At 41.4% G+C, this 12819-nt stretch overlaps 1 protein-coding gene across 2 annotated transcripts in view; it reads left to right on the top strand.

Moving 5' to 3' along the window:
* The window catches only part of PAXIP1 (PAX interacting protein 1), a 188256-nt gene that overhangs the window by 16514 nt on the left and 158923 nt on the right, over positions 1 to 12819 (top strand). For both annotated transcript variants that reach the window (XM_069211133.1, XM_069211134.1), the window contains exons 2-4: positions 3980 to 4114; positions 4812 to 4855; positions 7316 to 7379. In XM_069211133.1, coding sequence (XP_069067234.1) covers positions 3980 to 4114; positions 4812 to 4855; positions 7316 to 7379 — 243 coding nt within the window. The remainder of the gene's footprint in view (positions 1 to 3979; positions 4115 to 4811; positions 4856 to 7315; positions 7380 to 12819) is intronic.

Raw genomic sequence — 12819 nt, 5'->3', positions numbered from 1 at the left:
CACTAACACTCGTTCGTGAGCTTGCCCTTCAAAAGTCCTTTGATTACATTGGTAAATGGTTTATGTTTGTCCCTCCTTGGGGAGGTTTTGTTACAGCCTTGGCCATCGTCCCTGTTACATGGCTAATTGCACGTGTGCCATAAGTTTGACTGGGAGCTAACTTCTTTTACCTTTTGTGTGTCTCTTCATGCTGATACTCATGGCGGCCGTGTTGCTGTGAATCAGCTTGCTTATTTTAATTTTCAATTTATGTGGCAAGAATAATCTGGTTAGGAGTTTACAACGCTATTAGCTCTAACTCCAGCAAATGCGAGACCCTTTGCGTTGCAAATGCTTGTTTATCTCTGAGGCCTGAAGTCTGTTGACCATGCCTCTTTTTCAATACAAATAAGTTCCCTATTGAAGCCCTTTTTAATAGGGGATTGGCCTGACTCTTGGTGACAAACCTTTCAGGGGCCTTGGGGCAAGCTGGGATTACTGGGCCTCAGCCAAGGTGGCTGGGGCCTTTTACCACTGCTGCCCCATTATCTGACATACTGTGGCTCTGCACACTGTGCAGTAAGTATGCCTTTTGTGCACTTAGCACTAAGAATAGGGAGTGTTGAGACATCAAAGGCTTTTAGAGAGGTATTGTGGAAAGCAGAGACTTTGGCATGTGTGAGCAGCGTTCACGATCCCCACAGGCTGTTCACTCTCATCCTACTATTAAAGAGCTCTCCTACTACCAACTTTTGTAGAACAGAATCACCGCCACATATTTATTGATAGGTGCACACTGTCCTTGTTCTGTTCACTTAGTTAGGGGAGAGGGGGTGGTTGCATCTTCCTCATCGCGCTTCTCCAGCAACACAGGGGGTGGGAGGTCCTACTTCTTGTTTTCCCTCCTGTGTTGATCATGGAGGTTGCATCTCCTGTTGGACAGCTGAGGGACAGATGCTGTACCACACATAACAAACAAGGCGGTCCATCCACCTCCTGGGTTCTCCGACTGCCGTACCAGCTCACTTGGGAATCAGCACAAGATGTTCCTCTCTTGCTGGTGTCTACAATGTCATGATCGGAAAGGAGGTTGCTTTCTTAAGCTGTCTGTTGCACTGGCATGCGATTATATGACCAGACCCACTTCTAGGTTGGGCCACTGCCAGGTAGACTTAGAAGCTTATATATATTATTTCAATGTGCTTTATTTTATTAAGCTGGAATTTGAAAACTTGCCTGTTAATTGACACTCAGCGCATTAATCTGTATCGTAAAGCAATAAAATCGGATCTAGAAAATCAATTACTTTGAATTGTTATTGCTAGAAAAATAACCACAGTTTGGTTGGGTTTCGTCTTTGAAATCCTAGCGTATGTCTTAATTTGCCCCTCCAGTGGATACAGATGATTAAAAAATGGTCTTAATGTAAAGACTAGATTTAACATGCTGGAGTTAATTTGTTTGGGAGTGGGGATGTGGAACGTTGATGCTTGGTGCAGATAATTAACCAGCAATTTTGTCAAAAATAAAGCAAACTGCAAAAATTGCTGCTGGTAAACTTTGGTGAGTTTCGTGCGAAGCCATTACATTTAAAGAGACACGTTGTTTTCAGGGGTGTGGAATTAAATAAAATATTTACCTGTCCATGGGACAGGCTGCTTCTTGAATCTACTTGTCTCTTTGGTGCCATGTAGTGCGGCGACAAATTATGGCAGCAATCTCATTATGTAAGAGTTCTGATAATAGCCCCCTCTGATTATGCCAGGGCTACTACTATAGTAGGGCTGGAATACTTGCAAGCTCAATCTGCACTGTAGCAATTTCTTTATTTTGGCACCTTTCCGCAGATCTACATACTGGGGCTGGAGGAAGCCGTAAGCAATAGTTCCAAGGCTTGAATGCCATTGAGTCTGCACACCTACTAACTTTCATGTTTTAAAGATTTTCACCAGCTCTTCTCTATTTTTTTCCCTTAATGAGAAAGGTTGGAAATTTACTCCTGACAATGGCAGTAGAAGCTTTTGCAGGGTTGGGAAAAACGTGGTTGGAGAGAAAGTGAACTTGAAAACGCTCAATAGATTTTCACTTCAGCAAATCTATACATGCATATTTGCTCGTGCTAAAATACAGTTCACAAATATTTTGTAAGAATAAAATTTCCTGATCTACTTCTGTAAGTTCTTCAGAATTCATGAAATGCACTAATTCAAAAACATATACTATGGGTGAACTTGTGTGTCTTTCTTTAACAATTGGGTCCATAATTAGGTCTGGTGTTAACAAAGACATTTTGTTTTTATTAAACTTCTATTTATGTCTCTATCTTTTGGCTGGCTTTACTGTGAGTGATCGCATTCTGCTCTTCCACAAGGAGCATATTGGCACACAAACCTTTGTTCAGTGCCAGGAACTACTGTGGCAATCAGTATTTTAACGAAACTGGAGGTGGCCCCCCTGAAAAGAACATGGAGGGGGACCCTCTCACCACCCACCCCAGACTCCCTCAGCGCAGGTGCCGTGCTGAGTGGGCCCTCTGGAGGGGGGCTGCGGGGCCTTTGTTAGGCCACTGTGGGCAATGTGTGCTTTTTGAGACCAAAAAAACTTTTTTTGCTTTTTGCCAATGTTTTTTTTACAATGGTGAGGGCCTGGCAGCTCCCAGAACAATAAAGGGTTGCAAAAGCCATGTCAAAACAAGACCTGCATTGATGAAACCAAAAGACTCACAAAACTGTTGGATCGGTTGGCTTTGCAGGTGTTTGTTTTATTTTCATGCTTCCCATACACTCAGTGAAAATAGTTACACTGATTTTCCATTAGGAATACTTTTTAGAAATACTAGCATGCATTAACACATTTTACTAAAAGACGCTTTAAAGAAATAGCACCTAAAATTTCATTTCATAGTAGCAAAACTTTTTTTTCCCTACTTGCATTTTTTCTGAACTCATGCTTACAAGCTTCTGCAAATATTTGCATCTAATCTGAGAGCATTCTGGGAGCATAATACTTCGCATCATATTGTTAAACTTTTCAAACATGTATGTACACTTTTTTTTTTTTTTATTGGAACCACTGTCAGTAAGTGCAGTGTGACCATAAAACGTTTATTTACAGCGCACACCCTAATAATGAAGTCTATTCATTAATGAACCATAAATACAAGTTTGAACAGCATTAACACATGGACACATTACTTCAACTGCAGACACTTCACTTCTCTGTAAACTGGCAGCCAAATTGTTTTTGCTGCAGGGGGTTGGGCCTACTTGGCCTAAGGACAAAATAAACATGAAAACTTGTTGTCCTTGACCTCAAACAATATGTCCTGGGCATCGAGCAATAGGAATTCCACATCCCTAGTCTTTTCCACTCGTGTTTGTCCACTTTGTCATGCGTAGTGGTGGATCCATCATACCCTCAGTCAGATTGTTCTCTCTTGGTTATCACACTGGAGAGGTTCTGGTGAATAATAAGCTAGTGTCTTGCTGAATCAAAAACTCGTGTAGGGAGAGTGAACATGGGACACCACATCTCTTTGAACTCCTGCCTTATATGTATTTGGATTTATGGTTCTTAGACAGTTAAAACAGATAGCTAAACTGTTTAATGATATCCCTGTGATTTATTGTATTGGTCCAAACATGGAAAAGGGAATAGGTGTAAATGTCACTGTAGTTTTTGATATATGTATCACAGTATGGTCACCACTTCTCCACTAGTACTAGCCTGTACTGTAGTTTTACTGTATTCCACCCAGCCGTGTAGCCTCTCCCCCCACCCCCCTTTTACATTTCCAGTCGGGTTTTCTGTACTACTCCACCTGTTATCTCAGTTATTGCAGCCCTCCCTGGGCACCATGCTATTCAGAAGGTGATAGAGTTGCTGGTATCGCTGAAGCGTCTTATTGCTAAAACAATATGTCAACTATCCAATTTGTTACTGTTTAACAGCTTTTCCCAATCATTAAGTTGTTAATTTAGTCATTTTTTATTTTATTTAGGTGATTCAGCTTCTGAAAACTGGAAAAGCTAAGGAGGTGTCCTACAATGCATTGGCGACTCATATTATTGCAGAAGATGGGGATAATCCTGAAGTAGGAGAAGCTCGTGAGGTGTTTGATCTCCCTGTGGTAAAAGTAAGTGTATTATGACATGGATTTATGTTCATGATTTGACATAGAAGTTTTTTTTTAAGGGAATCCCCCAGTGGTGCCGCATTGCAGTGTCATTGATGTGAAACATTAGGTTGTTATCCCAGAAATTAGATTGTTCTCCCAGAAAATGAGAGCGGGAGTGGGTGTGTGTGTCATATTTGACAGCTAAGTGCACACGTGTTCGCCTCCTCTCCAGGCTGCCAAACGCGCACACCTGCCCGTCCCCTCCTCAGTTGGCTGAGCGGTACGTCCCTACCTTCTGCCTGGAGCTGTGATTGGTAACCCTCTAAATCACCTACAGTAAGCATCAGCCCATCATTCTGTCGACATACAAGAGAGGCACCCTTAAGCTCAACGCCAACTGCTCACAGGAAGGATATTTAAATATAATATAGAATTCCGACAGCAGTGTGTGTGTGTGTGTGTGTGTGTGTGTGTGTGTGTGTCCATGGCTTGCTACTGAGCCTTGGCCGTTGTTTAAAATGCATTTTTGTTATTGCTTTAAAAAAGGGTTTATTCATTTTTTTTTCCCCCCATTTTTTTCGTAGATGACATTTGTTTGCTTTAATGTGTGAAGAATTCGAAAGCTTTTTTAATATTGAATACTTTAAGTTATTTTATGTCATTATTTGCGAGATTATAAGAAGGATGTTGTTAACGTTTAATAATTATTTTGCAGCCTTCGTGGGTAATTTTATCAGTTCGATGTGGAGTTCGTTTGCCGTATCCTTTGCCCCTTTTTGTAACTGTGGAATGCTTTACTAATGAAGCTGAACAGAATGTGAAGGGTTTTGTTGGTATTTTCAGGTACTGAATTTGTTGTGCGTTCTGCTTTGTGATGAAACAATATTGTATCCACCCCAAAGCTCAGTATGATTGCCGCACTTTCTAAATGTTCTGCTTTCATAACCACCTGAACCACTGTTATTTTCTATGTTGATTTGCCATTTTATAGTATGTTGTCCGGTTTCATTTTCATCATTCAGGCAGTTGTTAGGTTGCAACCCATAATTTTTCTGAAGGTACATATGTAGAATTTAGGTACACGTAGATACCATGACACATTTTTGCTTTCCATGAGGGCGTGGGGTTGATTTGAGCTGAAATTGTGTCACAGGAACAGTGAAACGGAATGTTTCACTTTAAATGTACTTCAATAGCAATGTTTACGACATGACTTCAGAAACTGAAGGACAGTACATTGAACTGGTCTCTTGCTTGCCTTTTGTATTTGTAGTTATACCTCAAATTCACTTGTTCATGTAGACGACCACCACCATGCTGGCAAAACGTCTTTTGAGCAAGAGATAAAACCGCCTCTGTTGTGATTGGATATACCTGTAACTAGTCCTAAAAGTCCCAAAATGACAGAAAATAAAATCCCATATAACCACATTGTAGTGGTAATTTCTTTGGACACCTGTGGCATTTTCCAGATTAGATTGTGTACTTGTGGGTGTTTTTCTGCTGCACAAAATGCAGTGGTATTAAAAACTCCATATTTCACAGGGACCATGAAATGAGTTCTTCATCATAATGTCATAGCCCCTAAACCACTCTGCTGAGCTTCATCTTTGTTAGGGTTACTAAGATTATATGACAGTTGAGGGCCGAATTGTGCCCGAGTTATATAAATTATGCACAAGTAAAGGACAATTATGTAAAATCGTGGGTAATCCGTAATTGTGTGGTAAAAATGCTAAAGTCACAGAATCTCAATACTCATTTGTTTTAGCAGTGATAGTCATGAAAGGTAAACACCCTAAACTTTCTAATTCCATTCGTTGCCTATTGTTAGCTGCACATTGAGAATAGTTTCAACAATCTCTCCTTTCTACAGAAATAAATTGTTGTGTTTATAACAAGGGTGTTCATTCCTTCAATCCTACTTTCTTAACCTACAACTAAGCATCACTCTCCCTTATTTGTATGCAGACAGTATACTTCAGTATGGTACATTAGAACCCTGGAATGTTAAGAGCTCCATGGTATTGAAGGGAATAGCTTCAAGCTTATAATGTTTGGTATAAGCTCAGAGCCCCAACATTCCAGTGTTTAACTTCATGTTTCTCCATTTTTAATTTAGAACATTCTCCCTTTAGTAGCTTTAAAGATCTTATGCCATGGGCTGTTAAAGGCCTTCTCCCTCATTATAGGCCCTCGTCTGCGGCTCAGGCTATAACTCTGGTTCAGGGCCTTTTAACAACCGGTATAGCCCTTGCCAGCGGGCTATAATGGTTTGTTCACAATTCTCAATGAATATTTCCCTGACTGACATTTTTCAAGCAAAGTACCCAGACTATATGTGTGATATAAAAAAAAACATAATGGGTAACCTGTGTTAAATAGTCCTATATCTTGGGATTCTGATGACATTTACTAACCAATCTGCCTTTGGCTTCATGGTATGAGATATCCCCCTTTATTGGCCTACGTTACTCATAATGTATTGCCCCTTGTGCGGCTTGCACACCTGCACTCTCACCGTCTCTCTCTCTCATTTTTTATATCTATATATTATACTCACAAATGGGCAGTGTAGTATGCTATTTATTACCATTGTTGACTGAGTGGAGAGGGCAATGATGCAAAACAGGCAGAGTCTTGAATGGCTCAGCATGCCCCTCCCCCGCAATGATTGCACGCTGCTTATCTGCATATATGGTTTATGCCATGACATTTTTCATGTGTATTTGTTTAAAAAAAATAGTTTTTATCAAAACCATGTATCAGCGCGGAGATACATTTGTGCAGTAAGTTATAATCACTTTGTACCTTATTATCAGAGTTGCTTCCATGTGTGTTGTGGTTGTAATGTGCTAGATTTTAGGCAGTCACCAATGTTTTCTCATATGTTTTGACCTACTCTGGTAATAAAATTAGATACACTTTTACGTGACTCCCCATTTTCATAAACACACACAAACTACACAATCTTCCATTCCTGATATGAGCTTCTTAAATTGCTCCGTAGGTATTCTAGTTTCCAGTGAGGAGCAATATCAGTGTTTGGTCTGAGTGGTATTGGGACATTCTGACCTTCTCATTTGTGCTTTAGAACTTGCAAACTCTGGGTTCCAGGTTTTATAAATGAAATCGTAGCAGTAAGAGAAGCCATATAACTGCAAGCATTACTGTATTTTTCCTGTATGCCTTAATTTAACCTTAACTTGTGTTGTCAAGGGAGACTGGCTTCTCTCCAGAATCGGGGCAGATCTTTTTTGGAGTCACCGCCTGCCTTTCTCAGGTAAGAATCTGTGCTTTTAACAATTCACTGCTGTAGCTGCATTTTCAAGATTGAGCTGCTTGTTCATATTAGTGTGGCCCGAGGAAATGTTCTCCACAGTGCATGGCATCTTCAATCAGAAAATAAGATCTTTATCTGTTGGTGTATGCTAGGAGTGAATTCTCTTCGACCCATTTTGTAGGAAGCTGGCTCTGTATATACTGTACCAAAGTAAGGTATAGAGTGCAAAGTGTCCAATGGATCCCCAGAGGATTTACGGAGGCTAAAGTAGATAATAATGATGCTCTCTTTTGTGGTAATGTGGGCGAGCAGTTAGGCCTAACAGAGGGTAGTTCTAAGCATTTGTTGTACACACAGTCAAGAAATGAGGCACACACACAATGACTAACTCCAGCCCAATGTTTTATGCATCAAAAATATATTTTTGTTACCTTATTTCTAGAACCAAAAGGGTTTTTGTTGCAGTTAAGTACAGTTTCAGGTATGTATCACTTCTTAAGTTTCAAATGCACTTTGTTTAGAATCCACAGTTAAAGCTGTTTTCAGGTAAGTAATACTTTTCAATTTCAAAAGTAGACACTTAGTGCAATTTTCATAGAAAGCAATGCAGTCCTAGGGGAGGAGAAGTATCAACACAGTTTGCAGGTAAGTACTCAACGATCCCAGTCTTCAGGGGTTAAGGTGTCCACAGAGCAAAGTTTAGGAATGGGTGCATTACCAGCTACATGGGGCCTTCGGGGTGCTGAACTCAAAGTTGGTTTTGGGCGCCCAATGGAGTCATATGGAGACTGGGGGTCCCTTAGAAAGAAACACCCTGCAGGTAAGTACCTGTGACTTCAGGGCACACACCTGGGGTGTTTAGATCAGCAGGGGCCACAGGTCAGCACCAAACATACACCTTCAGCGGCACTGGGGTGGCAGAGCACAGGGTGCAAACACAGCATTGGACCCCAATGCTTTTCAATAGAGTAACCCCTTTGGAGGGGGAGGAATATGTCGCAAAGATGCTGCAGACTTGGTCCAGGGACTCGACTGAAGAAGACAAAAGGCTGGACAGTTAAGTAGAAAGCCCACTGGATGTTGCTGGATTGTCGGTTGAGTTCCGCAAGGCCTGGGGCAGTGGGTGTAGGTGTACCTTTTAGGCATCAGGAAGACTTCACCAGAGCCAGTCACTGTCAATGAGGTCTTTTGGATTTAGGCTGCAGGCGTTCAACCCAGGGTGGACTCAAGGGCAGAATCGCCTGGGGACCATCTCTGGAATGGTGAGCCACCGGGACTTCGGCAGTGGGCATCTGGTCTGGAGTCCTCCTTGGAGTCCTTTTGTGGACAAGGCCACTGTCATCAGGAGATCTTGGTACTTGAGGTAGGCAGGCAGTCCTCACGGGGTTTGTAGAGGTCCCTGTTCTTGCAGGATGCATCGCCTTTTTGTAGCAAGAGTCTTGAAGCTGCAGACAGGCTGGTAGGGCTGCCACCAAGTCAGTTGTCATCTGAAGCTCTTGAGTTATTCTTCTTCTTTGAGGTTGCCAGGAAGCTGGAGAGCAAGGTTCAGGGGTGCCTCTAAATACTAGATATAGGGACGTTATAGAGGTGAGACAGAGGTAGCTGATGGCTACTGCCCTTGAGAGTGGCTACACCCTTCCTGTGCCCACTTCGAATGGGGAGGGGGGACACATTCCTCACCCTATTTGCTATCTTCCTCCAAAACAAGATGGATTCTGCCAGGAAGGGTTCACCTCTGCTTTGGGCACCCTAGGGGTGGTCCCAGCTGGGAGGGACACTCCTCCTTGTGTTTACTAATCTTCCAGCGGGATCTGCCCCAAAAAGTGGGCCTTGGTCCAGTGGGACGGGCATCTCCACTAGCTGGAGTACCCTGAGGCAGCAGAACAAAAGGCAGGAGCCTTTGAGGCTCACCGCCAAGTGTTGCTCTACCTGCCGGGGGTGGGAGGGTGAAGCACCTCCATCCATAGCAGGTTTTGTCCCGAAGAGCACAAAAGCCCTCACCCCATGGGTCAGAAACTCATCTGGTAGTGGCAGGCGCCATAATCCGGTCAGCCATACACTAGAGAGTAGAGTTGGGTGGATTTCAGGGGGCATCTCTAAGATGCTCCCTCTTTGCATTTTTCAATAAATCCAACACTAGCATCAGTGTGAGTTTATTGAGCTGGGAAGTTTGATACCAAACTTCCCATCATTCAGTGAAGCCGTCATGGAGCTGTGGACTTCGTAATGACAAACACCCAGCCAATGTACTCAAAATGGTTACATTTACAGGGTCTAAGAATGGACTTACACACTGTAGGGGCATATTGCTCATGCATCTGTGCCCTCATCTGAGGTATAGTGCACCCTGCCTTAAGGCTGTAAAGCCTGCTAGAGGGGTGGCTTACCTATTCCACAGGCAGTGGTTTGTGGGCATGGCACCCAGAGAGGGATGCCATGTTGACTGTACCGTTTTTCTCCCCACCAACACACACAGTCTGCAATGGCAATGTGTATGGTGTATGGTGAGAGGGTCCCTTGGGATGGCACAGTAAATGCTACAGCCCTTAAAGTCCTTCCCTGGCCATCGTGCCCTTGGGAACACTGGTACTTTTTTACAAGGGACTTAACTATTTGCCAGAGGTGTGTCAATTGTGGAAGCAATGGTTCAGTTTAGGGAAAGAAGACAGATGCTGGGCCCTGGTTGGCAGGATCCCAACATACAGTCAAGTTAGCATCAAATACCAGGCACAAAGCGTATGGGTGGTACTGTAACACAGGCTAGTTTCCTACAGCTGTCATCTAAAATTGCTCTCGTCCAAAATGTTTATGGTATCTATTTTTTAGTAGTGACGCCTGATAGTTTATTATATTCCTTGGTGGCAGAGCTGCACAAAGATAAAATTATTACTTTTGGAAAAAAAAAAAATCTACAATCTGATCTAGTTCAGTAGTCGAAGGTTAAAAAAAAAAACAGCATGGTTTGCTATATTCAGTCTTTCCCACTTACACAGAGCCACACTGTCTGCTTCCTTCACACTATTACCTGGCGAGGAGCAAATATCACACATCCTGAGTGAGCAGCTTTCTGGTTAATTGTTTGGAGGCTGTATGCAGCCAACATTCATTCCAGGACGAGAAACGTCTATTTTTTTTGTGTGTCTTAAGGGGAGGAGGGTTTGAGGTAGAATGTGTCAGGCTGCGCATGACCCAGTCCTGCCCCTCCCAAACCCCAATCCTCTCTTCATACTCTGAAATTGTTTTCGGAGGTTGGCCGGTCTCTATTGCTTTTTCAATTTTTTTGTTGTTGTGGGAATTCAGTTGTATAACGTATAATATGTTCATTTTTTAAAGTAAGTATTTCATTGTAGAATGTTTTCATATACCTTGGTCACATTTTTTTTATGCCTTGCGACGTCTTCCAGGCACAACAAAAGTTGGTTGAGTTTATCCTTTCCTTTTTAGCTGCCCCTATGCCATATTAAATCTCTTAATAGAACTCGAATCACACAAACTGAAAAAATCACGATTACACAAAACACAGCAATGAATAAAATAAGTTATTTTAAAGAACTACTATTATTGCCAAAAAACACATTTGTCATTGACATTTGATACCCCTAAAATGTCATTCTCTTGAAGCTGCACACCGAAGCATTTCTATTGTGATTTATACAGTTAAGGTTATTCTAAATTAAAACAGTATAGTTGATAACAAAAACAGTTGAAATTATAAGACTTCGTTCATTCTGCAGCATGAAACAAAGTTGGACCACAATTAACTGAATAAAAAAAGTATGCAGGAAACTTTGTGTGCTTTGAATACTAAATGAAATGTAAGGTTTATTCTCAGAAATTGTGGGTGAAACCGTCGACGCTCTCCCTATCTTGGAGAGGCGCCCCGAGTTTCAGTTGAGCATTTAATAAAACTGTAAAACTTATCTAATCAAGCAAAGTACAGATACAAGGATACTGATTGCGTTATTCAATTATGTCTCAACAAACGACATGTCTGCAGCTCCATCTCGGAAAGACTTTCCATAGCCTCTTTGATATATAAAGGGTGGTACAAAGAGATGGATTCCTTCCTAGCTTTTCATCCTTAACTCAAACCTCTCAGCTTAACCATGAGTTTTAATCCCTGATGAGTATTACTTTCCCTATTTTGACAAATTTCTTGAATCTCTCACTGAAATGTGGAAATCTCATTTTTGGGACCGGTTATTTCAGTATTTTCTATTTTTAAACGTCGACGAAGTTCGGGTTGTTCCCGTTCTCCAAGATTGCTTCATATTTCAACTTCTGAAGGCGAACTCCATATTTATCGACAGTTGCATGACCAAAGAACGGATGAAAGACTAAAATTTGCATACTTCCATACAGAAATGCATAAAAAATAGATATGCTTCATTTATGTAAATTGTTTTTTTTTTTTCAGCCGAAGGAGGTTTTCAAAGGGTCCTCGTAAAATGTTTTCACATGAGAACATTTCTTGGAAACGCAAGATTCCCAATCTTCTCTTCATCGTTTGTTTCAGCCGTCTAGTTTTGGAATGTGGTTTAGTGCAGGGGGACTTTACAAGAAACCATCCATGTTTATTGCACCAGCTTGAAGAATGCTTAAACATTTCCAGTGGCATAAACCCGTAGTGCCAGTTGTAGTTCAGATGCCTACATTTTTTATTTCAATCTGTTCCAGTTCCATCCTCTGCTAGTTTCTCAAGTTTTGAATTTCTTACCACACATTTTAAATGAAATGAGAAACACGAGTAATACAACTCAATAACATGAGAAATGTGCCATTTTCTTATATTTCAGGCAACCGAGGTTCTTATTTTGAGTCTTTAGTTAGCTGGATAATTGCTCTTGCCGTCTGGTTTGACTCCCTGCTTACCCTGTATCCCTATTCCAGACTATTTTCCGCTCCTCTAGCCTGCTCATATTCAATTTACTTTGCACTTCTTATATTTCTTCTCTTTTTGTCTCTTTGCTTGTTCTCTTTAAATTCTGTTCTTTTGTGCCACGTATACCTGTATACACAAACCTGCCTCCTCTTGCTTATTTTGACTTGGTACAGTCTACGGCCCTGCTTATAACCTAGTTACCCCTCACCTTCACTTCATCTACCCCTGTCATCCTGGTCTCATCTGTTCTATCTCTAGTCTTTGATTCTTCCAATTATCTAAAATTTTACTTGAGGTTTTCTTTTTATATTTGTACTATTTTAAATCAATGTACATACCGTTAGCGAAGGCACTTAACAAATCCTTTAAATTTAAATTAAGTGTAGCAACTCCATATTGTGGACATCTTATCCTTCCACACAGTTAAGCCTTTCAATGGTTATATAGAAATCAAGAGTAGCGGTCAGGTGTTGCACATGGAGAGAAGGTGGTTACTTGAATTTGCAACCTCTCCACATATTAACTGTCTTGTAATGTTAGCACCAGCCACACACATCC

This window comes from Pleurodeles waltl, chromosome 10 (genome assembly GCF_031143425.1).
Source record: "Pleurodeles waltl isolate 20211129_DDA chromosome 10, aPleWal1.hap1.20221129, whole genome shotgun sequence".
Taxonomy (NCBI): domain Eukaryota; kingdom Metazoa; phylum Chordata; class Amphibia; order Caudata; family Salamandridae; genus Pleurodeles; species Pleurodeles waltl.
This window is presented reverse-complemented; position numbering and strand designations above follow the sequence as displayed.